This window comes from Lampetra fluviatilis, chromosome 35, assembly GCF_964198595.1.
Source record: "Lampetra fluviatilis chromosome 35, kcLamFluv1.1, whole genome shotgun sequence".
NCBI lineage: Eukaryota > Metazoa > Chordata > Hyperoartia > Petromyzontiformes > Petromyzontidae > Lampetra > Lampetra fluviatilis.
Genome location: NC_136309.1, coordinates 2,165,424 through 2,189,401, shown reverse-complemented (window position 1 = coordinate 2,189,401; position 23,978 = coordinate 2,165,424). Strand labels below are relative to the sequence as shown.

Here is a 23,978-nt window from a genome sequence, read left to right as displayed (position 1 = left end):
AATAGATATTCTGATACTCCTTGGTTCTTTCGGTAAAGTCACGTAGAAGGGAAATAATAAAATAATGAAAAGAAAACATAATAAAATAATGTGCATATGCAAATTCCTTTGTCAAGGCTCTCTTCCCCCTCCAACCCAGCTTAAATATACGCTGCAGAGCCTGGTGGTGTTCATTCAGACGCTGTCTTTCCGACAGACCTGTTCTTCATCTGAGGACGGCTGCTTGCGTTGTGGCCAACACGTCGTGAGAATTATTTTATTAGGGTTTATTTTTATTATTTTATTATTTCCCTTCTACGTCGCTTTACCGAAAGAACCAAGAAGATGAATCCCTGCAGTCACGAAAGCTTTAAATCGAAATTCATATTCTGATACTATTCACCATTTAATTCCGGTGACCGTGATGTGCGTCGGACGGTGAACAGGGGCAGCGTATTCCCGACTTGACGACTCTCCGGTGACGGCTCTTATAACGATATTTGCTTTCATTAAACACGTTCACCTTCCCAGGCTCTTTTAAATCACCCGTTTAAAATTCGCAGCGCCGATTTAAATCTCAAAGGCAATTTAATGGCTCATCTTCATTATCGCTTCCTCTTAGTTCTGTGTTATAATTTTACTTATCCAGAAAAGCCACACTGCGCCATATGACTCTTTTCAAGAGGGTCCTGTATTTGGATTTTTTTAAAATTTCATTCTAAAATGTTTTCAGCCAATTAAGAAGTCTTTACGCAAGTGGGAAGAAACATGCATGAAGAGGCTGCTGTTGCTGCGGGGCTATGTTGTCAGCAAGGCCAGTGCAGCAAAATATATTGTTGTACTCTACCGTGCTCCCTGCCTTCACCAACCTGCACTGACCAGCGCGGTGAAGTACCCTCAAATAACCCCCACGAACGCGTGGCATTGAGGAAGCCCTCATCCACCAGTGGATTGACAAAAGGAGGCTGTACGTGTACATGCATATTACAACCGGAAGCATTTTTCTCTCTCCGAACATTCCCATGAAAACCCACACCTGCATTGGTGGACCTTCGTCATCCATGTCCCATAGGTCTCCACTGTGATCAGAAGCGGCAGCTCCCAGTCCCTTGTCTGTGTCCCCAAAGAGGCTCCACTGGGCCATTTGTGCCGCTGTCTGGGCGGACAGCGTAGCCTCCCTGGGTCGGCCGGGGCGAGCCGTCCCCATCTCCTGCACGGCAGGCGTGAAGGCCCAGTGGAGAGAACGGACGCTTTGGCTGTCCCACGTGTGATCCTCATGAAAAACCTGCTGCACTCTCGGGAAGACGATCGCGAACTTGCCATCCCTGCAGCTGCCCGCTGGCTTTGTGTCTTCCTCGCTTGCGCTGCCCGAGCTCTGGCTGCTGCCGTCCTCCTCCTCCTTGTTGGAGCCCTCACCACCTCCAGGAAGCAGCACCTTCACCGCGGCCGCCTTGCCCTCCGCCCTCTTGCCACTTTTCTTCGAGCTCCTCGTGTCGTTAGCGAACCCGTGCGCCTGAGTGTCAGTTGATCTCACCTTCCTGTACTCTTTGCTTTTGCTTCCGAGCCTGAAGCCCCCCATCAGGAACTCCTGGGAGGAGGATGAGGACGAGCTCTCCTCGAGTTTGGTGAAGCGGCCGTTGGTTCCCTTCGACAGCGACAAGAAGTTGTCGTTCTGTGCCAAGCTTCTCTTTGACAGCTGCCGGCTCAGTTGCTTCTTCCGGAGGGTCTTCAACAGCCAGCTGGACGTGCCCACGGCCCGAGTGATTCTTGCCACACCTTCCTTCCTGCTCGCCCCCTTGGTCATCTTTTTCTGGATCCAGCCTTGAAGCTGGCCGATCATCCCCGGCTTTTTCGTGTCCCCGCCAGCAGGTGTGCCGGGTGACTGACCAGGGGCCGATCGCAACTTACCCACCAGCACTTCCATCCTCGCTTTCCGAGCCATTGCGCCAAACCTACCCACGCATTTCTTTCCTTCTCGTACCATAACCTCATTATTTTCTGCAGCCGTGGCCCCGCGGCTATCGCCATCGCCATCTGCGTCCTTTGTGGCTGGTCTGTCAGAGGACTTGCCCACCTCTGGGGCCCTTGGGGTATTCTTTAGTCCCAGCATGAGATTGCTTGCTTTCATCACACTGAGCTTGGGATTTGCTGCTGGTGCCGGTCTGGAGTCCGGCTGTTGCGTGTTCACCACTTCATCCTTTGAATCGTTTTCTTTCTTTAAATCTCCTTCCTTTAACTCTCCTTCATTCTTTGACTCTCCTTTATTCTTCAGATCCTTTGCAGTTGAGCCATCCGACGGCTCCACATCAGAAGCACCGGCTTGGGGCTGTTTCCTTGTACTCTCGTTTTGCTTGTTCATTCCAAGCAGGACTTTGGTCGTTTTGTGCAGGGCCTTGCAATTTCTCGAGTTCAATGCAACTTTTGTCGCGACGTGCCCTTCCACCTGAGCTTCGTCTTGCCGCTTTTCGGGCACCGTCAGCACTTCTGCCGGGGAGCTCGTTGCAGTCTGCACCGCAGCGCCTCCTCTCACGCCCAGCATCACCCTGGACGTCTTTCTCAAGAGCGTCGCGTTGCCTGCGGGCGCCGCCGTCGGAGCCGACGCCGATTTACCACCGCCGTCCTCCCTCGCATCGCTCTCGACCGCACCTTTCGATTGCTCGTCTTTCCCCTGCGGTTTGAGGGCCGCCCCTTGGACCGTATTCTCCTTTTTCAGACCGGCCATCAGCATCGTAGCGTTTCGGAGGGTGCCGCTGCCGATTCGGTACGCATTCTTCATCCTGGCGTCCCTCTTGTCGCCGCCGCCGCGTTTGTTTCCATCGGAGGAGCGGTCAGCGGCCTTCGCGCCCTGCGCGGGAAGCGGAGCATCCTTTTTCACGCGCGCCACCATCATGGTTGTGTGCCGTATCTTGGCCTTGGTGCGTGGACTTGGACGCGGAACTAGGCCCCTTTTGGGCCCAGCGTCCACCCCGTCGCAGGTTTGACCCGATCCCGGCGACTCTTTTGTTTTCATTGACTTTCGCTCTTGGGTTTCTCTCTCTCGTTGGCTGGCCCTGGAGGGCCTTTTAGCTACTACGGCGACTCGCTGGCTGCCTTCCCGTTTTGCCGTGAACTTTTGCCCTTCATTCTCCTCACCCTGGCTTTTGGCGGCGTCTTGCTGCGCCAGCTGCGAACTCCTCATCGCCTCCTTCCTGAGCCCGGCCGCGAGCCGCGACGCATTGTGCAGGGCGGCCGCTTTAGGAAGGGGCCTCTTTTGCCTGAGGCTCACTTTTCTCGCCGGAATAGCTGCCGCCGATGTCACCGCTTCGCTCTTAGTTTTATATCCAGCCAGCATAGTCGTAGCGGTTTTGAGCGCTCTTGCTCCGGCTTTACCTTGCCGAGGCCGCACGCTCGCTCGCCCTTTGTCGACCCTTTCCACTCCGCTCGGTTTCGGAGAAGTCTTGGGCAAGTCGCCCTCCTTCTCGGCTGCGCTCTGTGGCAGAACTGCCTTTGGCGCCTCCTTCGCCTCCATCGTCAGCTCTGTTGGGGCGTCCTCTTCGCCGTCGCTGCTGTCCGACTCCTCGCTCTCGCTGTCCGAGTCGCTGGGCTCAGCGTCGTCACTGCTGTGTCCGTTGCTGCTGCTGCTGTTGCTGCCGTCGTTGGCTTTCTGTTCCGAGTTCTGCTCTTCGTTCAGAGGTGGAGTCAGAGGAGCGTCCGCTTTGGGACACACGGCTTCCTTGAGTGAAACATTTCCCTTGCTTTTTTGTGAAGCCTTGTTCGGTTTCGCGGAATCGTCGGCGGGACACAGCGGTGTGGTGATGACACGATCGTTCGTCTCCTCATCCAGGCTTTCCTCGCTGCTGCTGCTGCCGCTGTCTGCACTCTCCTCTGAGTTGCTACTCTCTGTGGTTTCATCCTGGGAGCTTTCCGTGTCAGATTTGACCTTCTTCGGAACCTCACCTCCCGATACTGACATGCTTGCTTAATATTTACTTTCCTTTAAAACCTAAAAAAAATGTTTTTAGAGCTTACTCAGCGACCGAAGTAGAATGTCTTCCTCTTTCTTCATTAAATTTTGCACAAACTCAGGAGAACGTGTCTTCATTGAAGCGGCATTCACATTTTAAATATTTGAAAAACGTTTTGCTGTCTTCGAATGCTTAGAGTCAATGCCTCATTTGTGCTCTCAGCTTCAGCGATGTACACGACACCAGGCAGCCACAGAATGGCACAAGCAGCGTCACTCATGGACAAATAATTAGTGCCATTCGATGCCCGGAGGATATGCGATAGCCTCATTTGTGAGCACAATTAAAAATCGTAAAGCCACACCACAGGCCAGCTCTGCTTACAATTCCAGTAATAATTGCCCCCCCCCCTCCAATAGGCATGTGCCTCGTATTAAGCGGCACATTTGTCAGTCAACCACTGTGAATTATGACAATGCCAGGAGGCACTGCAGTTTATATATAAAGAGCGGTGCTGCAATGCCGAGGGTGGTTGGGCGGGCGTATGGGTGGGCTCGACAGTGAGGGTCACGAATATTAACATCAGTCGATCTTTTCGGGTGCTCTTGTATAATGCAGGAGTCATGGCAGTCTGTTGCACAGCCTGAATTATTGAGCAAAGCTGGGTTATGCTTCGATTGAAAGATAGCTGAAAACCATGGCAAATATATATGTACGTGTTCAGAGCGGCGAATGACTCATTGCATAACCGTAGCGATGTAATGTACGCAAACCGTTTCGTATGCGTGTGTGCATAATATATATAAAGTGAACCCAAGTGCTTCGTACAGGTGTGTGCATGTGTAACAAAATATGGCCATCCGTCACTCTCCTCCTTTGTGTTTGTACTGTTTGGCTCAACGAAGGCGGCCTTTATCGGAGTAAATATTACATGAACCGACTTGTCAACGCTTCGTCCCGCTCCCAGCCAGTGTACCCACAGACTCCCAGCCACTGTGCACGCACACGGTATACGAGACTCCCGACTGGTATACACACACGGATGCTCCTGCCCAGAGGATAGTAATGCAGGTTGCGTTTCTGTTGTGAAAATTCTCCATGGTGCTTGCCAGCGACTCAAAAACACAACGCGTATTTCGGCGAGCGAATACAAATATCAGTGGAATTGTTCACGTAAGGCCAATTCGGAGGGGTGGCAGCAGGAGGCTCTGAGGTCAGCAATTCTCCTCTCATCGATTGGTTCTTTTAATTTGTAATTAAACCTTTGCAAAAAAAAATCATCATCGGCCTTGGTCAATCCACTAAAGAATGAAAGCCTCTACAAGCCGTTCGACCATCTCTCACAACCGTGCGATGTAACAATGCACCTGGCTCCTGCGCAAAAACCCATTTCATCGTTACGTCTGCACGGTGGACATTCTCTGGTGCTTTCCGTTCCTTGGCTGCCAATCTGTCGTCATTCTTGCACCGTCTGCCATCAACGTGGGTTAAACAGAGTTGTTTCGTAAGGTTGAGTAGCTCTGTGGAGGAATGTATCCCGTCTTCTAGTATGCTTCAGGTGGTTGTTTTCTATCTGCGACAAAATAATCCAAATCTCTTCAGATCTTGAAAGCTAAAACATGGTTGAGCCTGGTTAGTATTTGATGGGTGACTATCAGGGCTTCTACCACTCAACTCCAAGTCCTCCACTGGTGGATGATGGCCTCCCCCAACACCATGTCGGCCGTGGGGATTGTTTGAACATACTTCACCACACTGGTCCGTGCAGGTTGAAAGGGGGTATCACTTGCCACCGATCTTAGCCGTGGTCTGGAGTCGAACCAGGATTTCACGGTTTTATAGTGGTGTGCTCAGCCAGAAACATCACTGCTCAAGCCACAAACACAAAATGAGCAAAAACAATCTTCAAAAAATAGTTGTTTTATTTTTGTCATTTCTGGATATACATAATTAAAATATGCATATTACAAAACATAAAAAAACCCTTCGGTAAAACCTTAGTCCGGTCAAGAGAGAAATGGAAGCACGGCGCGACTTAAGTATGGCACACACCACGGGCCAAGAACCGGTCGTGGCAGGGGTTGGCACCACCAGTCGCCGATGTGTGACAACGCTGCATGCACGCGCCTCGAAAAATCACCCGAACATTTCTCATGGGGATACATTCACAATACATCATCTCCACCCGCGCCGTCGCACAAAGTACACCATTATTATTATTGTTGTTTCGTCTCATTCATAGTACGTTGAACTTCTTTCGCGCTATACGCAACCGACCCTGCTAATCGGAGGTAAATCGTTATGACGCAGTCAATGTCGAAGAATTGCATAACCCCTAATGACTTCATCCACTCTAGTACTTTACTCAGCCCAGACCTGGCCGTGATTTTTGTTTTTTAAAAGATACTTTCAATTTTGTGAAAGTGTCTTCCTCACTTTCAGCCTCATTTCTACAGTGAGAACCGAGCCCACAGCTCGTCCACTTGGGTGAACTCGGGTTGCTGTGATAGTTTTTTCGCAATACATTACAAAATGACATTTGACAATGTGATGATTACTGCAATGAGTGTCCCTTAACTTTGTAACTGTATTTCACATTTGTCTTGTTTTTGCACTTTGATACGTAGAAAAATGAATTATTGCTTCTAAGTTATTCAACTGCAGTTCACTCAACATAAGCCAGCCATAAGTCTTTAATTATTGCAATTTTGCAATCGCTAATGCTTATAATGCTGTTGGAAAAATGGTGACACAACCACATTGACATCAATATCTGGAAATGTGCAAAGCCCTAATTTCATGGGTAATGGTTGCTTATTTAGAACTCCAATTATTATTGTGAATATTAATCAAAATTGCATTAACATCATAAGGGAATACAAAATAAAATGGCCCATGCACAAGATAAATTGTGGCTTTTACACGATGCGATATCGTACTAAAGCCGTATCACAGCAACTCGAGGCTAACACATCCCATGAAGTTCCAGATTGCAGCCTTCTCAATAGCACCTCTGGCCACGAAGAGTAAGGGTAGAAGCGGAAAGAATGATGGGAGCAGCAGTGGCAGAACCACAGAACTTCACGGCTCAAAACCTCAGACTCGTGCATCAGCTAACAGATCCTGTGTTCGATTCTGGACATGGGCGCCTTGTTGAGATTGTATGTTCTCTCCTCTTGGTTCTGTATGGGTTTCCACCAGGTTCTGCAGTTTCCTCCCACAAGCTCAAAACAATTAAACGTCCAATGAAACTGGCATTGGCCAAACATCCCAATTCTGAAAAATTACTTGCAAATTATTAATTTGCGATTACACGCAGTAACATTGTGAAAACTTGCCAGGCGCTTCCTAAAAAGGAGACTCGGTGAGGCTTTTTCGTAGGTAAAGAGCGCGATAACTCTGGGGCCCGGTGCCCGATTCCTGGCAAGTAGAAACTGGGTCCCACCCCCCGCCCCCCGTGGCTGTGGAAATGAGGCATAAGACATCTTTGTGAAATCCAAAGTAAAAAAACAATTAAGTTGCCTTGTACAGACCAACAGATTCACATTCTGCTTAAAACATCCACAAGAGTAAAGCTGCATGCAAAAAAAATCAAAACAATTGCAGGGGGAAAAAAACAAAACCCCCACATACATTCACTTCTCCGTTATCATACTCCAGTGTGTTTGATCATGGATTATTACTGTGTACAGGTAATTAGCGTAATTGTTACCTGAATTATTTGTATTGTATTCAGAGTTAAAAATCGTAGTGTGTGCGTATATAAACAATTACACAATACAAGTAAAGGAATTGGACACGGAGACACTTTAAAGAGGCTGCCTCTTTAAATTAAACCTTAACACTCGACCTGGTACGCAAACACAAAATCACGTGAAAAATCTTGCGAGTAAATTTTGATTAAAATATGGATCATGTAATAATCAACTTCCACCAGCTCAATAGACGTGGTTTGAAAATAAATTGCGTAAAACTGCCATTTCGCAGCACTTTATCGGTGCGTTACATTCTCACGGTGCCTCACCAATCGCGAAAATTCAAACATCCACAATCCGTGTCGGTAACTCGGCAATTGCATCACTCAGCCTCTTTTCACTCGCGGTACCAACACGATCACGACCTAAAAACACACCCACACCAACCTACAAGAAACTGCTACCGTAAGATGCATTGTAACCGTTGAAATAAAAAAATTATCCAATGAAAAATTGTTGCTGCTGGAAGATGTAGAAATTGACCGTTGTCTCGCAAAACAACACAGCACCGATGCCAATTGAATAACTGTTCACATTTCACTCGTCCTGGCCCCCCCTGATGCGACTGCCGATAGCACACGAGGTGTAGCAGCTGGCCCAATGAGGTTAGGGAGTTGAAATCCTGGGCAGGGTTGATGCTCCCTCCATATTAACCGAATACATCCTTGCTTATATTCCTTGGAGGGAGCTGAATACCACCTGGTAAGCACCACTCGCAAATAACCCAACAAAGGTTATCCTATGGAGAAATCGGTACCGTGCCGTAAGGCCACACATTTACTGCATCGATCACCGACGATACAGCAACGCTTGAAAACGCGACGATGAATTTAGAAAAGAATCGTAGACGTGACCATAGAAAATCACATTTACCGATGAGCTCACAAAAACATTTTTACTTTGTACACTCACTTGGGTACAAAGTCATGCCTCCCTGGCGTTATTCGTTTGACTGTTAAACTGAAGCACTTCTAAGTTTAAAGACAACCCCTAGATTTACCGGTTGCTCAACGGAGTTAAAAATGCATAAGGCAATAGTCATAGTATAGGGCATATATGCAAATAGTGGCAAATCCTGAGCAACCTGTAAATACTAACAGATTAGAACGACATTCTTAGCTTAACTTTTACACCCATAGTAATAAATTACGGGGGAGTGCGATCCAAGAAATCTTGACACTTCACTTTGCCATATTCATATTGAGCGGCACCCTAATACGCACAGATCAAGAAACCAATGGCTCCATCAACACTGCCGCTTGTTTACCTTGTGCCATGTACAAAACTGGTTACAGTGAACGCTGGCCTCCAGGTAACATGCCCTGTTGATCACAGGCTTATTCTAGGTGCCATGACAATGCCTGCCTTGGTAACATTTCCCTCCTCCATTCTAGACACGTGTCCTGCTTCACAAAACACCTCGAGATGTACTGCACGGCAGGCACGGGTATGAATAGAAAACGATGTGCACTCCACCTTAATTAGGTCGGGAACAATTTCTAACAGTTTAACACGTCGTAGGCTTTCGGGACCAATATTATCCATAAGAGTTTTTGGGTTGTATTGTGTAAATGTGTCGTTAAACCCGCCACCACCTGACAGACAATTCGTAAGGTTGTCACGTGAACAAAACATGACAATTCATTACTAAAAATTGTATTCAAAGCTTTCGTGACTGCAGGGATTCATATTCTTGGTTCTTTCGGTAAAGTCACGTAGAAGGGAAATAATAAAATAAAAATATAAAACAATAAAATTCTCACGACGTTTCGACTGCAAACACAAGCAATCATCATCAGGTGTGAAAATCCACAGCAAGAAAATTTGAAAAAAGTGGCGGTCAAATTTTCTTGCTGTGGATTTCACACCTGATGACGATTGCTTGTGTTGCAGTCGAAACGTGAGAATTTAATTGCTTAATATTTTTTTTATTTTATTATTTCCCTTCTACGTGACTTTACCGAAAGAACCAAGAATATAATTCGTTACCAGTTCAGCACACCGGTGTGTTCGAAAGTAAACCCACAGCATCTACAATTCGAGTATGATGTGTCGCCGTAATTACAACGAGCATCATAAGGTGACAGCCAGTTATGGAGAAATCTTCCTGTTTCGGTCTTATATAGTTACATGCGATGTCATTACAAACCATACTAATTGGCTGTGTCGGGTGGTGGCAGGTTTAACAACACTTATATATTCTTTGGTCTTTCGGTAAAGTCACGTAGATAGGTTAAAAGAAAATAACAAAAAACACTTACTATTTACACAATCTAACCCAAAAACCTCTCAGGGATAATTTCTTACATGTCTGCTCATACCTTGCATGTGTGTTTAGAGAGGTATTACCCCATTATAACAAACCACTTGCGGACCTGGAACAAAGTTCACGACTATATCAGAGGGGCGTTTCGCTAGACAGTAAAGGGTTTAATGACAACTTGAACTGGGCCTCTGAAGAAACAGGAGACGGTCGATGCATCGCCACACCAGTGTAAATTTGTACAGGTCTCCTCGTCAAATACAACATCAAAAACATCACAGCTGGTACCGTATACAGTAGTGTAGAGTTCATAATCAACGATTTTTGGGTTTAGATCGCGTTATTTATAAATGTGTCGTAACCCTCCACCACCCGACACGGCCAATCAGTAAAAAAAGTGTCACGTTGACAAAAGACAAATAGTTCACTGCTTTAGCCCACCGGTGTGTTGAAGCGTGAAACCACAACATTTACAATTTGAGTACGACGTTTCGCTGGTAATTGCATCCAGCATCATCGGGCAATTCGCCAGAATTCTGGCGAATTGCCCGATGATGCAATTACCAGCGAAACGTCGTACTCAAATTGTAAATGTTGTGGTTTCACGCTTCAACACACCGGTGGGCTAAAGCAGTGAACTATTTGTCTTTTGTCAACGTGACACTTTTTTTTACTGATTGGCCGTGTCGGGTGGTGGAGGGTTACGACACATTTATAAATAACGCGATCTAAACCCAAAAATCGTTGATTATGAACAATATTGGTCGCGAAAGCCTACGTGTTAAACAGTAGTGTAGAGTACTGTATCGGACACCAAGGGAAACGACCGGAGATTTGGCAGCACGTACGATCGTTATAAGCGGGGTTGCTAACGTAATTGCTGTATGGAGGTATAAATCAACGCAAGAGAATGTGTTTCCGCAGCTACGTTCATTATAAACGGGTGATTCGTTACAGGCATGGTTCGTTGTGACACGGTAATACTGTACATACACATTGTGTAATGCGTGCTTTTAATGCGAGACAGCTCAGTGGATTGTTGTAGGCTTGTATTACGCTATGAGGTCAGAGGTCTCTGTGGAGCAATCGCTGTGCAAAATGGGGCTAAAAGCGGGCAGGTAGTATGCAAGCACCACTCGGTCACTGCACAAACGCCCACGTGTCCGCAAGGCATTTTAAGGACAGCTTCAAAGCAGTGGCAGGATTAAAATGGCATGGCCAAGTGCTATTTAGACCATATCGCCCCGAACTGGAAATCGCTACAAGATCTGGAAAGATGTAAACAGCTCGATGTAAATCAATAATTAAGACGGTTGTGTCAATTATTCTAGGAGAAAATGCTGCAATGGCCTGGACATGTAATGAGATTAAAAGCAGAATATCATATTTGGCACGACATATATGTGTGTAAAGTTGAACAAAAGAGTAGGAAGGTAGAGAACCAGATGGAGATGCGTCGCAAAGAAATCTCCGAAAGGAAACAAAACTGCCGTTATCTTACGTGACGAGACAGATTCAAGGCAGGAAAAAACCCAAGGCGTTCAAAGCTTTAACGTCGCTGTTGAGCGGACGAAACATAACCAAAAACCCTGGGCTGGATCTGCTTTTGGCTGTAAATGTCAAACAAGGTTCCAATGCGCATTAGACTTGATATTAAAATTATCAATTAATTCGATTATAGCTTTGAGTAATCAACAACAAAATGTGCATGTAATTTGCATATGTATGTTTGTTGTATCTCTAATCAGAATATCAGTTGCAGATATAATAAACAATAGTCACGCTATGTGGCTCAAATGTGCGAGGTGAAGATGGGCGGACAGTGATGGAGTCATCACCATTCCATCACGGAGTTCGCGTGCACTGCGCAGTTTCAGGATTTTGAGGGCCAGATGCCTGGCATTCACCATTTCAACATGATTGCCGATTAATCGATCTTAATATATATTTTTTAAATAATCCACCGCTTTAATCAATTATTTCACGACTGATGTACACAAATGTCATGAACACACAATGGGCATTCAGACCGAACGAGTTGGAACCGTTCTTGAAGAAGTCTAACTTGAGATCACGTCACAATTGTACGCAAATGGAAGAAGCAAGGCTCAGGTCAAAACCATACGGAGGGACACGGCTACGTCTTGATAGCTTAACGGTTCGGGAAGCCCTGTGGTAAGAAAATGTTGCATATACATGAGAAGTGTCATCTCAGCCCGAAGAATCAAACGCATATTTCCAAATGTCACGGGCTAGTTGGCCGTAAAGTTACCATCTTCGTTTCCTCTCGGCAACGATTAATAAAAACAAACATCCCGCTGTTGTTTCACCAACCATTCATTCGTGTATCAAGTTTACCGAAGCGGCAACTTGATAAGAGAATGTAAAATTATCATGGCACACGACGCGATGGGTGCCAGGTGCCAGAGGTCGCAACCGGGTACCCGATACCCGTACCCTACCCGATACCCGTACCCTACCCGATACTCGGCTACCCGTACCCGGTCGGGTACGGGTACGGGTAGCCGTTTGCGACCCCGGTGTGGCCGGGTACGGGTAGGCCGTGAGTCATTGGTGAGTAACCGTTTGTCACTCATTTCGGGTAGGGTACGGGTAGGGAATGGGTACCCGTACCCGGCCGGGTACGGGTACCCATTTACGACCCTGGTGCGGCCTGGTGCGGCCGGGTACGGGTAAGGAATCAAAACCCGTTTGCGACCTCTGCCAGGTGCACGCGCCAAGGGCGCACCTACCTGGTTTTAAAGGCACTGGAAGCGATTAACGCGTCGTCAGATTTAAATGCGACTTGGAAAATAAAACAATACATAAACACACCTCTCGCTCGCTTCACCTATTCCTTACTTTTGCATAAATCGCTGTTGATGTTCCAAATAAGTGCTGTGAAATGATCGTCGAGCGTACGGAGCCACAACGTGAAAATACACACGATGATCGAGGCCCCTGTGGGTGTACAGGAAAATTCTATGTAGTCTAAAAAATAAACGGCGTGTCTGTCTTTGATTTTTAAATCGATGTTCAGAATAATACTTCAACTTGCATAATTCATTCCGCCTCCATAAACTTAAAAAAAAATCCACAGCTTGAAGTTAATTCGAATGTAAATCATAGTGCCTATAAGTCACGTATAATATTCTGCAGAGAGGCACGTGACAATATTAGTCTTTACCAATTTACCTACAACCACAAGCAAATGCTTTAAGTGACTCTTATCAGGTCTCCAACTGGTTACATTGTTTGGATGTATACAGTATGAGGGAATCAAGTACCATGTTTTCCTTGACATTCAATGAGGGTAAAAATACTTTTTTTCAACAATCACATTAACATTGTGTACCCTATATAATAAAGGATGCTTTATTGGGATTACATTCAGACTCCAATTTTTTTTTATATATAACAAATGATCAATGACCCAAGCACTATTGAGGGAATAACGCTTGGCAATTAGATTTATATCAGAAGAGTAAAATATTATCATTAGACATGTTCATGGATATTTCCTTTTGATAGTTGTGGTTTGAACTGAAGGGATTTCCAGAAGGGTCTAATAACACACGCCCTCAAAATTAATTTGTGGTGTTGTTATAACAGCATGCGCCAACAATTTCCATCTCGAACATATTCACATCAGCCACATGCATAAACATTGCCTTCGCAAAATAAAAAAAAAAGATGTTTTTCAGAGGGCTAAATACCTCGTCATTATGTAAAGTTTTAGTTTTGAAATCCATTGTGGGGGCTTGCCTTGGATTTTTCCAATAATGCATCTCTCACCCGCTTGTTATGTCCAAGATGAAAATCACATTCCAAGATTAACACCAACAAACCAGGATTGCTCAGGTGAGCAATAACTTGAATACCTAATAAAGGTAACTAGAAAATAAATCAGACAGCTGTCCATCTCTCCAGATTTAAAAACGTTTGTAATCCACAGCACTATGTAACTTCTGGACTATATTTATGAAACGGCATATGTTTAAGCCACCAAACTCTGCACCAGTTTTACGTTTTTTTCGTGGGGAAGATGAACAGAAGCCTGCTTATTTTGCCCACAAAGCTCCACAACAACCGCAAAATTAGTTATCCGATGGTTGTATCAGATTCCATCTTGCAAAAAAACAACCCCCAGTAAATCGAGTTTGAACACTGTCTTAGTTTCAGCGATCTGCACCAAATGAATAAACCGATTCAAACACTGATTCGTAAGACTTCCTTCCCTGGTGGTTGGTGTAGATTTGGCCTGCGAACCAGGCGAGGGTCAACACTGTTAAATGTTCGAAGCGACGAGTGCCAAGAGAACGACATTGGTCAAAAGTGGGGGCCCCTCTGCCCTGCCACTCGAGCAAGTGCGGCTGTGTGTCAGGACGTCGCATTTGCCCCCATGCATCGCCCTGTCTTGTGTTGGCGTGCTCAGATGCCTGCACCTCCTGGCCTCTTCTGTTTACTACGGCCTTCTCTCACCAGGTTGAGATCTCCCGTGCAGATGTGGAGATGGGGCAGTGCCTCATGGGCAGCACCATCCTGCCCCAACCACCTCTCACTGCTGCTGCTGCTGCCGCTGCCGCCGCCGCCACCGGCGATGACGTCTGGTCACCGGAACTCGTAGATGGGAAGGCTGTGCTCGGTCACGTGAGTGAGCGTCAGAGATTGAAACCTGCAACAAGCAAATGTTTGCACACGTGTCACTTGGCCAATGGGAAAAAAATCCTGTTTTCAATATCAGTGATCAGAATTAACCATGCCTAGAGTGTGGCAACTTTTCGAAAGTCTCTCACCTCTGAGAAACTCGAAGAAATTTTTTTTTTTTTTTCACAAGCAGAAAAAATAGTGAAGGTTCTGAAGTCAAACGCATGGATTCTGATAAAACTTCTAAGCATCACTTTTCAAATATTTGAATAGCATACATTTCACTTACATTTCAAGTTTTGACTTTTGTTTTTAATTACATCTTTCGATTCTAGTCTCCTGGCTATTGTACTCTATGCTCTTAACGATGTGCATACAACGAATGCGATTGGTTCTATTTTAATGGCGGAGATGAATGGCAAGATCGGGGAACACCCACCATGCTAAAGTGAACAACGGGGGTGGTCATCGTGTGAAGTAAATGCCTCCGACACACCTGTCTCCCCAACTGATACTGACACCTGACAAAAAGTTTAGTCTGACCAATTATGAAAGTTTGTATTTAAAGCTTTCGTGACTGCAGGGATTAATATTCTTGGATCTTTCGGTAAAGTCACGTAGAAGGGAAACAATAAAATAAAATATATATAAAAAAATAGTTTATTATTATTTTATTGTTCCCTTCTACGTGACTTTACCGAAAGAACCAAGAATAATTCTGAAAATGTACAGCCATTGGTCAATCCCCCTGTTCGATGAAGGCCTCCCCGACACCAATGTCAGTCATTGGAGGTTGTTTGAGCAAACTTCACCAAGGTGGTCAGTGCAGTTTGGTGTGGGTGGGCACGAAGACCGATTCATACATCACATACCACTGATATTAATAAGCCATGGCCAAGAATCAAACTCAAGTTGCTGGTTTCATAGCACAGTTCGCTGTCCACTGCACCACCGCTCCACTCTCAACTTACTCTTATATAGATATATTCCAGAATTTTACATGCAAAAAGGCACTGTTGTTTGAGACAATATTTACTATAACATTGGCCTGCCTCCAAGCACAGCCTCGATTATGTTTTCACTCTGGAGCTATTTATTTAAGAAGGGACATTACAAAACACCGTCACAGCATGCAGAGACCCTACACTCCCACTGGTGATCACGAACACAAGTTTGGCACCAATGAACCTAATACAACATTGGCTTATATTATTAGAAAAGGCATCAGTGTATTGCTATGAAAATAAGCTCCGATTTTACCCGTCTGGTGTGCCATCGTACTTTGTGAATCATGTCCACTAACTTTCTGTTGTGATTGCACAACTCCCGTGTAAATGAACTCCGCTGATATTAAAAGAACCCAACGTGACAGGCCAGCTGTTTTTTTACTCTCAAGTAACACTGTAGCATACGGACTATTGCAATACACAGCATTGCCATTCGTTTTCAGTGCCTGCTAATCTGTGGTTTGTCTATTAATATTAACTATAAAATCTAATACATTTACATGAAATATTGGTGGATGGACAACTTTGCCCCCAACCACCCAACAATTCAATGGACTGTCACGATTCAGTCACAATCCCATTCATGCATGCTTATTTGAACACCATCATGAATGGTAGCGCCTCACATGTGATTTGATGAGTGTAACATGAGCCTACGAATCCACGTTACTCGATATGTATGAACTTCTTTCGCACCGTACGTGGCCAACCGTGCTAATCAGAGGTGCGGGAGAATGCATTGTTTGTCCCACTCCTAGCATCACGCAGACCGTCAGGAATATGTGACTGCTAGGTAATATACTCTTAGGTTTTTCGGTAAAGTCACGTAGGTAAAATAATAATAGAAATAATAATAGAAATAAAATAATAAATCACGACGTTTCGGAGGCAACACAAGTCTCCGTCATCAGGTGGGACCGTCACAGCTAAATTTACTGTAAATCGAATCGTGATTTATTTTATTTCTATTATTTATTATTATTATTTATTTTTTACCTACGTGACTTTACCGAAAAACCTAAGAGTATGAATCCTTGCAGTCACGAAAGCTTCAAATCTAGAACTGCAAGGTAATGTTGAAGTGTTCTTTTTTCTTTATCGCAGGTGGCGATGATGCACGTTTAATATTGCGTGCCATTTTTACAGTGCTGCAATGACAAATCAAAGAAATGAGAAGAGGTTCACACGAAGTTGTGCGAGTCACCATTCTGAGCTGCGATGATAGTAGTAGCCCTCAATAGTGGCCGCAGACTTCTGGAAGCAGATGTAGTAAAAGCCAGCGAACGAAGCTCCGTTAATGTCCTTTATTTTATGGTCCGGCACCAGAAAATGCTCCTGTCTCACCAAAGGGGAGAAAGAAAACCGATACAAAAAAACATTGCAATCGAGAACACGCACGGATAACATCTGGAGAGAAGACTGCAGAAATGTGAGGATAATTTAGAAAAAAAGCCTTGCCAACTTGTGGGTGTGATTATCACAGGGGCCTGATGACATCATCATGGCACATGCACTTTAATTTCATCTTTACAGCCCAGTTGAAAAATGTTACACTTGGAAAGTAAATTGCAAAAACTTCAACATTCCAGTACAGTGGAACTCCTCTTATCTGAAATCCTATAACTTTAGCCACTACACAATCCAGGAAAGATTTGTTACACAAGGATCAAAGTTGATTTTCAAATAACATGAACCACTTGTAAGTAGTCATATCAGGGGCTACATTTATCCTATTATACACATTTGTTCATGGATAAGAGGAATTGTATGGTAATTTATTCCAATTATCCGTGTGTATCTACAAATAACAAGTTGACCAAAATGAACATAAACATCGTGCTGTTGCTGCTATTAGCACTATTGCTGCTGCTGATATAATTTATCGTGATGCTACTGTTGCTGCTGCTGTTATTCACCATGCTTTTGCTGCTATATCTGCTATTGATGCTGCTGCTGCTACCAATGATGACGATGGTGAAAATGATTATGACATGTAATTTTCCAGGAAGGCTTTGCCGGACAGTGCATTTTAATAATTACGTTTACATTTGGAGGCACCAGGGGGGCCCACCCCAGCATAAAACCCACACGCAAGGGGCGATAAAAGTCAAAAGGTGAGCACAGGCAGGATCACATACCCACTTGCTGAACTGTCATCTCATGCGGTGACCCACTGTGCGGCTCACGCAGTCACCTGCTCTGCAGCTCACGCAGTCACCTGCTGTGCGTGTGGAAGAGACTAGTGATGGAGTGGTGGGCAAAGAATAGAATGCGTCCGAGAGGACGACCATCGTGGGGATGGCGCAATGAGATCAGTTCATGTCCAGGAGATGGAGAGTGGCATCACAGGACCATGAGGAATGACGAAAATGGGGGTAGAGAACTTTATCCAGCAATAGATAAGATGAGATGATAGTTGAAAGGATGAGGATGTCAAGATAATGACAACTGCTAATGATGAGGATGCAGTTTTGTTTCTGCTACTGGCTAGTCTGCTGGTATTGCTGCACCCACAACTCGCACTACACTAAACCTCTTCCTCATCTTCGCATTATATAGGTCTTTATTCAGTCTCATGGCAAAAATGTATCCCATTGACATTTATCTAATATTTTCACGGACAAAGGAGATTTATTTCTGCAGACAGGATGAGACACCTAGATTTGCTCGTCAACAGTTCCCCCCCAACTTCAAAGCAGATAAAGGAGTTCCACAGTATATTTATGGTAAAGCAGGCATCCTTTGTAAAACACACATACACACACATCTACTTATTAAATATACCAACAGTTAGACGTGTAAAGCTAAATGGTATTCACACCACACATACCTTCCATCGCATGAAGATGAAGTCGCTCTCTGTTAGTTCTTCAAAATTAAAATCATCCGAGTTGAAAGTTTTACCATACTGCAAAAATGCTGGGAACTTGCTCTGAAAAAAAGATCATGGAAATAGAAGTATTTTATTCTGAGATAGTAGTCTTCTCGTGGATCACCTGTTAACATATTTTATGTTACCTTAAATACAACTAACACCGTCATATCTAGACAACGGACGAATAGAAAAACTACAAGAACGTTGTCCTGAAGCCCTCTCATGGCTCACGAGCAAAGCTCGACATTGGCATGGTTCTCCTAAACAAGCTGCCATATGGAAGAATATAAATAAGATAAATTGATTAATTTAAGAATAACCTATTCTTCAAGTACTTTTTTCGAAGGATAACTCAAGCCAACAAGTGACAAGCAAAATAGTGCAACAAATGCATAACAATATGAAGCTAAGACTAAATAGAAAATAACAGTTGAATGCACATGACAAAACACAAATGGTAAAGCAAAATAATTAGTCTCTTTAGAGTAACATCACTTTAGACACATCAAAGCAATCCAATTAAAATGTCTCATTTAAAATTAAATAATGCTTCATACATTTTGTAACTGCCCTTCTGTACTAAACTTGTTCACATATTTATTCGCACCTCCGATTAGCACGGTGGGCTACATACGGCGCGCAAGAAGTTCAATATACATACATACACAGGCCCGGGACAAGTTCAGATAATCGTCACTGGTGTCGACTGTGAGCCGGAATCGAACCCGGGTTGCCAGGTTTGTAGCACAGCATGCTAACTTGCTACACCACCTGGATTCAAGGCCCCTAAAACCTCTGCCACCACCCCTCATTAATAGACTTCCGTGACTCATTCAGGAGCACCACCTGCCATAACCACCCAGGCTCTCACCCAGTGCTTGCGGTCAACATCTTCGTCCGCATCCCACTTCCTGGTGAGAAAGGGCCGACCCTTGCTGATTATCTCGCCATCAAAGAACGTTGTTAGAACCGGGAACTCCTGCAGCAGCAGCAGCAGACACATTTATCCATAAGTCAGCAACACGCCAACTCATGAGGCCAAACACGCACAATGATGAGTCATGTAACCCTCCAGCTAGATTAGAACTTTAATTCTTTACAAGGTTCTTTATAATTTACTGCAGACCACATCGTAAAATGCAATGCCATTGGCTATATAAAGGGTATTTATCTCTTGAAAGTGTATTACTTTGGTGACGTATGTGACTCACCTCTGTTAAACCTTTAATTTTCAAATATCCACAAAGAAATGCGTTCTCCGTGTCAACATGCTGCAATTAAGAAGAAAAAACACATCAATTGCATTCAGTACGTTTTGATGTTAACATCTGGAACTCAGTTTTTGTCAATGAGAGACATATGCCTCATCTACTCAATTCAGATTCAATGGCCATATATACAACTAACACATTTGTTGCTCAACACAAATTTTTAAAAGTTTGAAACAACTGCCATAAATAACCAAAGCGGACCCAGTGGAGTAAAACCACCAGCAGCTCGCATTGCATACAATGTCCGTAGACCCTAACCATGCTAAACGTGTGTGTGTATGGCCTGTGATGTTGACACAATGTTATCCGATTCTGCCCTGGGCCTCTCATAAGTAAACTTAGCCTGCATCGCATAGTAAAATATGGCCAGGCATGGTCCTGGCCACATCACCCCATCATTTAGTCGGTATATCACTGCCCAAAACAGTCTATTAGGCTAAAAGGAGGATAGTTTTGCTTAGTTAAATTGTAGTAACAAATGAAGGCAAAGGCTAGTCAGGGGATAATTGTTGTTGGGACTTATGAATTTTTTTTTAACATTTCCACATGAATAATAATTATTTGATAGAGACGGGTTCTCTGATATCAAGTAAAATGTGTTTACACTTAATAAAACAGTGACTATAAATGTGTTATATACTACAACTAGGACAATTATTTGCTCTTTGCTTGGCATTTGAAAAGGTACATTCTTTAAAGAAAAGAAAACTAAATAAAAATGTCCTGCAGAAGCTTGAGTTGATACTGCACCCGGTTTGTACTATCGAAGGGATTTCTTTAACGTGTTAACTGGCTCCGCTGCACTCCAAACCAAATGAGGCACACATATTTGACCATGACTAGGAGCTGAAGCTGCTATCTCCAGCATGCTGCATGTGTTAAACAGATTTTTTTACACAACACCACAAGCAACACTCAATGCCCCACGAGCCATTTTTACTGGTTACTTGAGTAGGCATGAGCAGGACACGTGCTGTCATTTTGGAATTTTCTAAATGTAAACGGTGTTTAGTGAGGACAGTGCAGTAGTTGCATGCACACTGCAGCCTTACATGGACAACTTTTTCATCAGCCACTGCTGGATTCAAGCCCCAACCCCACCCCAAACCAATGCCACCACCACCACCCCTCACAATTTTTCAATCCATCCAGCACCTGCATGAACCGATTTCATAACTCCATCTCTTTGGTACACCTGTCATAAATGTTCCATTCCTTGTCTGCCACTCCATTACTATTCTTGACCACTGCCCATCACCTCTTCCCTCCATGACACGTGTTCTGCACAAGCCCACTTGCTGTTCTTAATCATTTGGATTACGTAATTAACCTGTGTGCTATAACCAACGTGTTCCTCTCTCCGTCTTAATATAATTTCAAGCACGTATCTGTTTGGTGGGTATTGCAGTAGCTGCATGCACACTGCTACTTAACACAGTCAACTTTTTGCTTTGTACCAATTTAATGCATTCATATTTTTTCTCTCTTTTTAAACTGTTTGCATATCTCGTGTGCAGCTGCTTGTGATAAAAATAACATTTCTTTATAAATGGAAAATAAAACAATTACTACCACACATGATATCCAATTATAGTAACTGATAAATGTAATGGGCAAGTTCTCCCGCCAACATAAAAAAGAGGTCATTAAAGTTATTTATGCCCGTTTACACATTTTTTACGTTAAAGTAGTTTGTGGTTAATTTGGCAAATTTTGACCAAGACGCCAGCACACAATGGCCTACTCTTGCGAATGTCACGGGATCGTTAGCATCGACTATGAACCAGACGATGCATAACGTTTATGATTAATACACCCGCAGTAATAAGCAGGGTGGCTGCTGGATTCAAACTGCAAGCCTCTGTTATAATCACGCATCACGACTTCTCATTGTATTCCAGCCTTCAAAGTCAACATTGGAAGAGGCAGGGATTTAGAATAATTTAACAAAAAATTTAAGCTATTTGGATCTCATCATGGTAAGAGAAGTGCATTTTAGTGCATGTCATGTCTTATCTAGATTTTAAAAAGTGTGTTTGTACAATCCCGTAGACAAATGCAACGTTTGTTTGTGTGTATACATCAAATGCATAAAACCATAAATGGAAAGCGATTGCATTGTAGATATCATCCAAGAAGTTTGGCTACGTAAGCTGTTAGGCGGCATGAGCAGCGCTATCGTGTAACACAGGGCATGGCCACATACTAAATGGATTAGTAACTTATAAGTATAGCACTGTAGCGAAATTAAGCGTCGATTGCTAACCGTATGGGCTCTACATAAATGCTGAAAACAATCCCTATCATTAGTGCAGGGCAGCGCAGGTACAGCAAGTACATCTGTGATCTGTGATGCCAGAAATGTGGGTGCAGATCTTCATGCCACCCCCCCGATGTGTTAAATGTGTTCAGTGTGCGAGAAGATAAGTGGCAAGCGTTGCACAATTTCGTGGCGTTACTTCGTGGTGTGCTGGCTCAGCATAAGCCCGTGTGGGTTAACGCAGAAACCTGACGTGTCGCGTTACTGCTGCCACTTTTATACATTCATTTAACCTTATGGCGGGACCCCGGGGTTCCATAAGGTCACGGATCTCGCATAAACGGAGTTGCGACGTCATTTTATGTTTCTTGAAGGCGACCTACACGGCGATCTGTTCCTCTCGATGAGCTATACACGATGCGCTAATGAAAGTTTAAAAGTGTTGTTCGTGACTACGGCAATTCTGGCAACGACGGGTGCTTGATGAAGAACGAGGATTGATTTTTGATGGGTCGCGGCGTTTATATGCGCGGTGGGACGGAGTCGCCAAAAATAAATAAATCAATTACGATGTTGACTTCCGTTTATTCGGGACCCAGGGGTCCCACATTAAGGTTCATTTGTGCACGTTGTGTAAGAATATAACGCGATGTATTTGGATTTATAACACGCCCGAATTCAACTGCATACAAATATGACAAAGTATGCAGCCTTGGTCATGTGTAGCCGTAAGCCAACTGGTATAAAAGTATTAAAAACCAACTCCTGCTTTGACAAATTGTTTACCCCTCTGAGTGTGTACACTTAATTCACACACTATTAGAATGTATACTGTGATAAGGGGTCATATAATATTCAGGCGATTTATGATCTAGGCAAATCCCCAAAATTTCTGCCAATGTACTTTAGCATATTCCTTGTGGCCGATTTTATTATGAAGCATTCGTTCGATTCACTCGCGTGCACATTACAATCCTCACTCTTGCACACATGGCCACTGGTTGTGGAGCATCTGTACAAGAAACCCGACTGAACACACACACATAACTCCAACTCTAACACCAGTGTGGCCTACTGTCGACACATCTGGGCTGTCCCACACCACTCTGAATGAAGCTCGATCACTAAAACTGTTAAAAGTAAATGAGTGGGTCATTCATAACGTGTGGGTAAGTGCTACCTTTCAATACGCCACACGGAGACGGTCCTAGAAAGCACCCTAAATCAACGTGGTATTTGCTACCTACTAGAACGCTTTAAGAGTTCTAGTAGGTAGCAGCAGTCAACACAGCAGTCAAGGGGGACACGAGACAAGAAACATCCATCCCTTGAGCGACCAACACACCCAAAGCAACTCAATAGCAGTCCACGCTGGGGAGGGGGGGGGGGGACCTTGCCTAGCGGCTCTGCGGGAGATCCCTTGCGCCTGGTACGGCGATAAAACTAGGCCCAGGTCGGGGTACGCGGTGATGTCGCACAACGGAACGCGCCCGCGTCTGCCCTCACCTTGAGCACGACCTCGACGTCGTAGGCGTTGCCTTTGCTCTTCTGGAAGCCCCTGAACTTTGAGCCGCTGTAGAGCAGCGAGGTGTTCACGCCGGGCTGGTGCGTGTTGATGGGCGGCGGCGGCACGAGGCGCGACTCGGCGCGCACCGGCATCTTCGTGCGCCTCTCCGCGGCTGCGGGGTGAAGAGGGGAGGGGGAGAGAGGAGGGGGGAGAGAGGGGAGGGGGGAGAGAGGGGAGGGGGGAGAGAGGGGAGGGGGGAGAGAGGGGAGGGGGGAGAGAGGGGAGGGGGGAGAGAGGGGAGGGGGGAGAGAGGGGAGGGGGGAGAGAGGGGAGGGGGGAGAGAGGGGAGGGGGGAGAGAGGGGAGGGGGGAGAGAGGGGAGGGGGAAGAGGGGAGAGAGGGGAGGGGGAGAGAGAGGAGGGGGAGTGAGGGGAGGGGGGAAGGGGGTACGAGGGGAGGGGTGAAGGGGGT

At 45.0% G+C, this 23,978-nt stretch overlaps 1 protein-coding gene across 1 annotated transcript; it reads right to left on the bottom strand.

The window, feature by feature from the left end:
• Positions 1-10,625: 10,625 nt before the first annotated feature.
• Positions 10,626-23,674, bottom strand: LOC144944498 (glucose-induced degradation protein 4 homolog). Its single transcript, XM_078872686.1, has 6 exons — positions 23,508-23,674; positions 19,682-19,741; positions 19,342-19,449; positions 18,426-18,527; positions 16,800-16,930; positions 10,626-14,616 (listed from the first exon to the last, which is right to left on the bottom strand). The coding sequence occupies exons 1-6, from the start codon at positions 23,658-23,660 to the stop codon at positions 14,553-14,555; spliced, it is 618 nt and encodes a 205-aa protein (XP_078728812.1). The 5' UTR covers positions 23,661-23,674; the 3' UTR covers positions 10,626-14,552.
• Positions 23,675-23,978: the final 304 nt, after the last annotated feature.

Bases quoted from the DNA above. Each gene is read 5' to 3' on its own strand.
- LOC144944498 (XM_078872686.1), bottom strand. From the start codon at position 23,660: ATGCCGGTGCGCGCCGAGTCGCGCCTCGTGCCGCCGCCGCCCATCAAC. The intron at 18,528-19,341 runs GTGAGAGCCTGG...TCTTTTTTTCAG, and splicing joins ATGTTGACCGCAAGCACTGG to AGCAAGTTCCCAGCATTTTT. The intron at 16,931-18,425 runs GTATGTGTGGTG...TTGGTGAGACAG, and splicing joins TCATCTTCATGCGATGGAAG to GAGCATTTTCTGGTGCCGGA.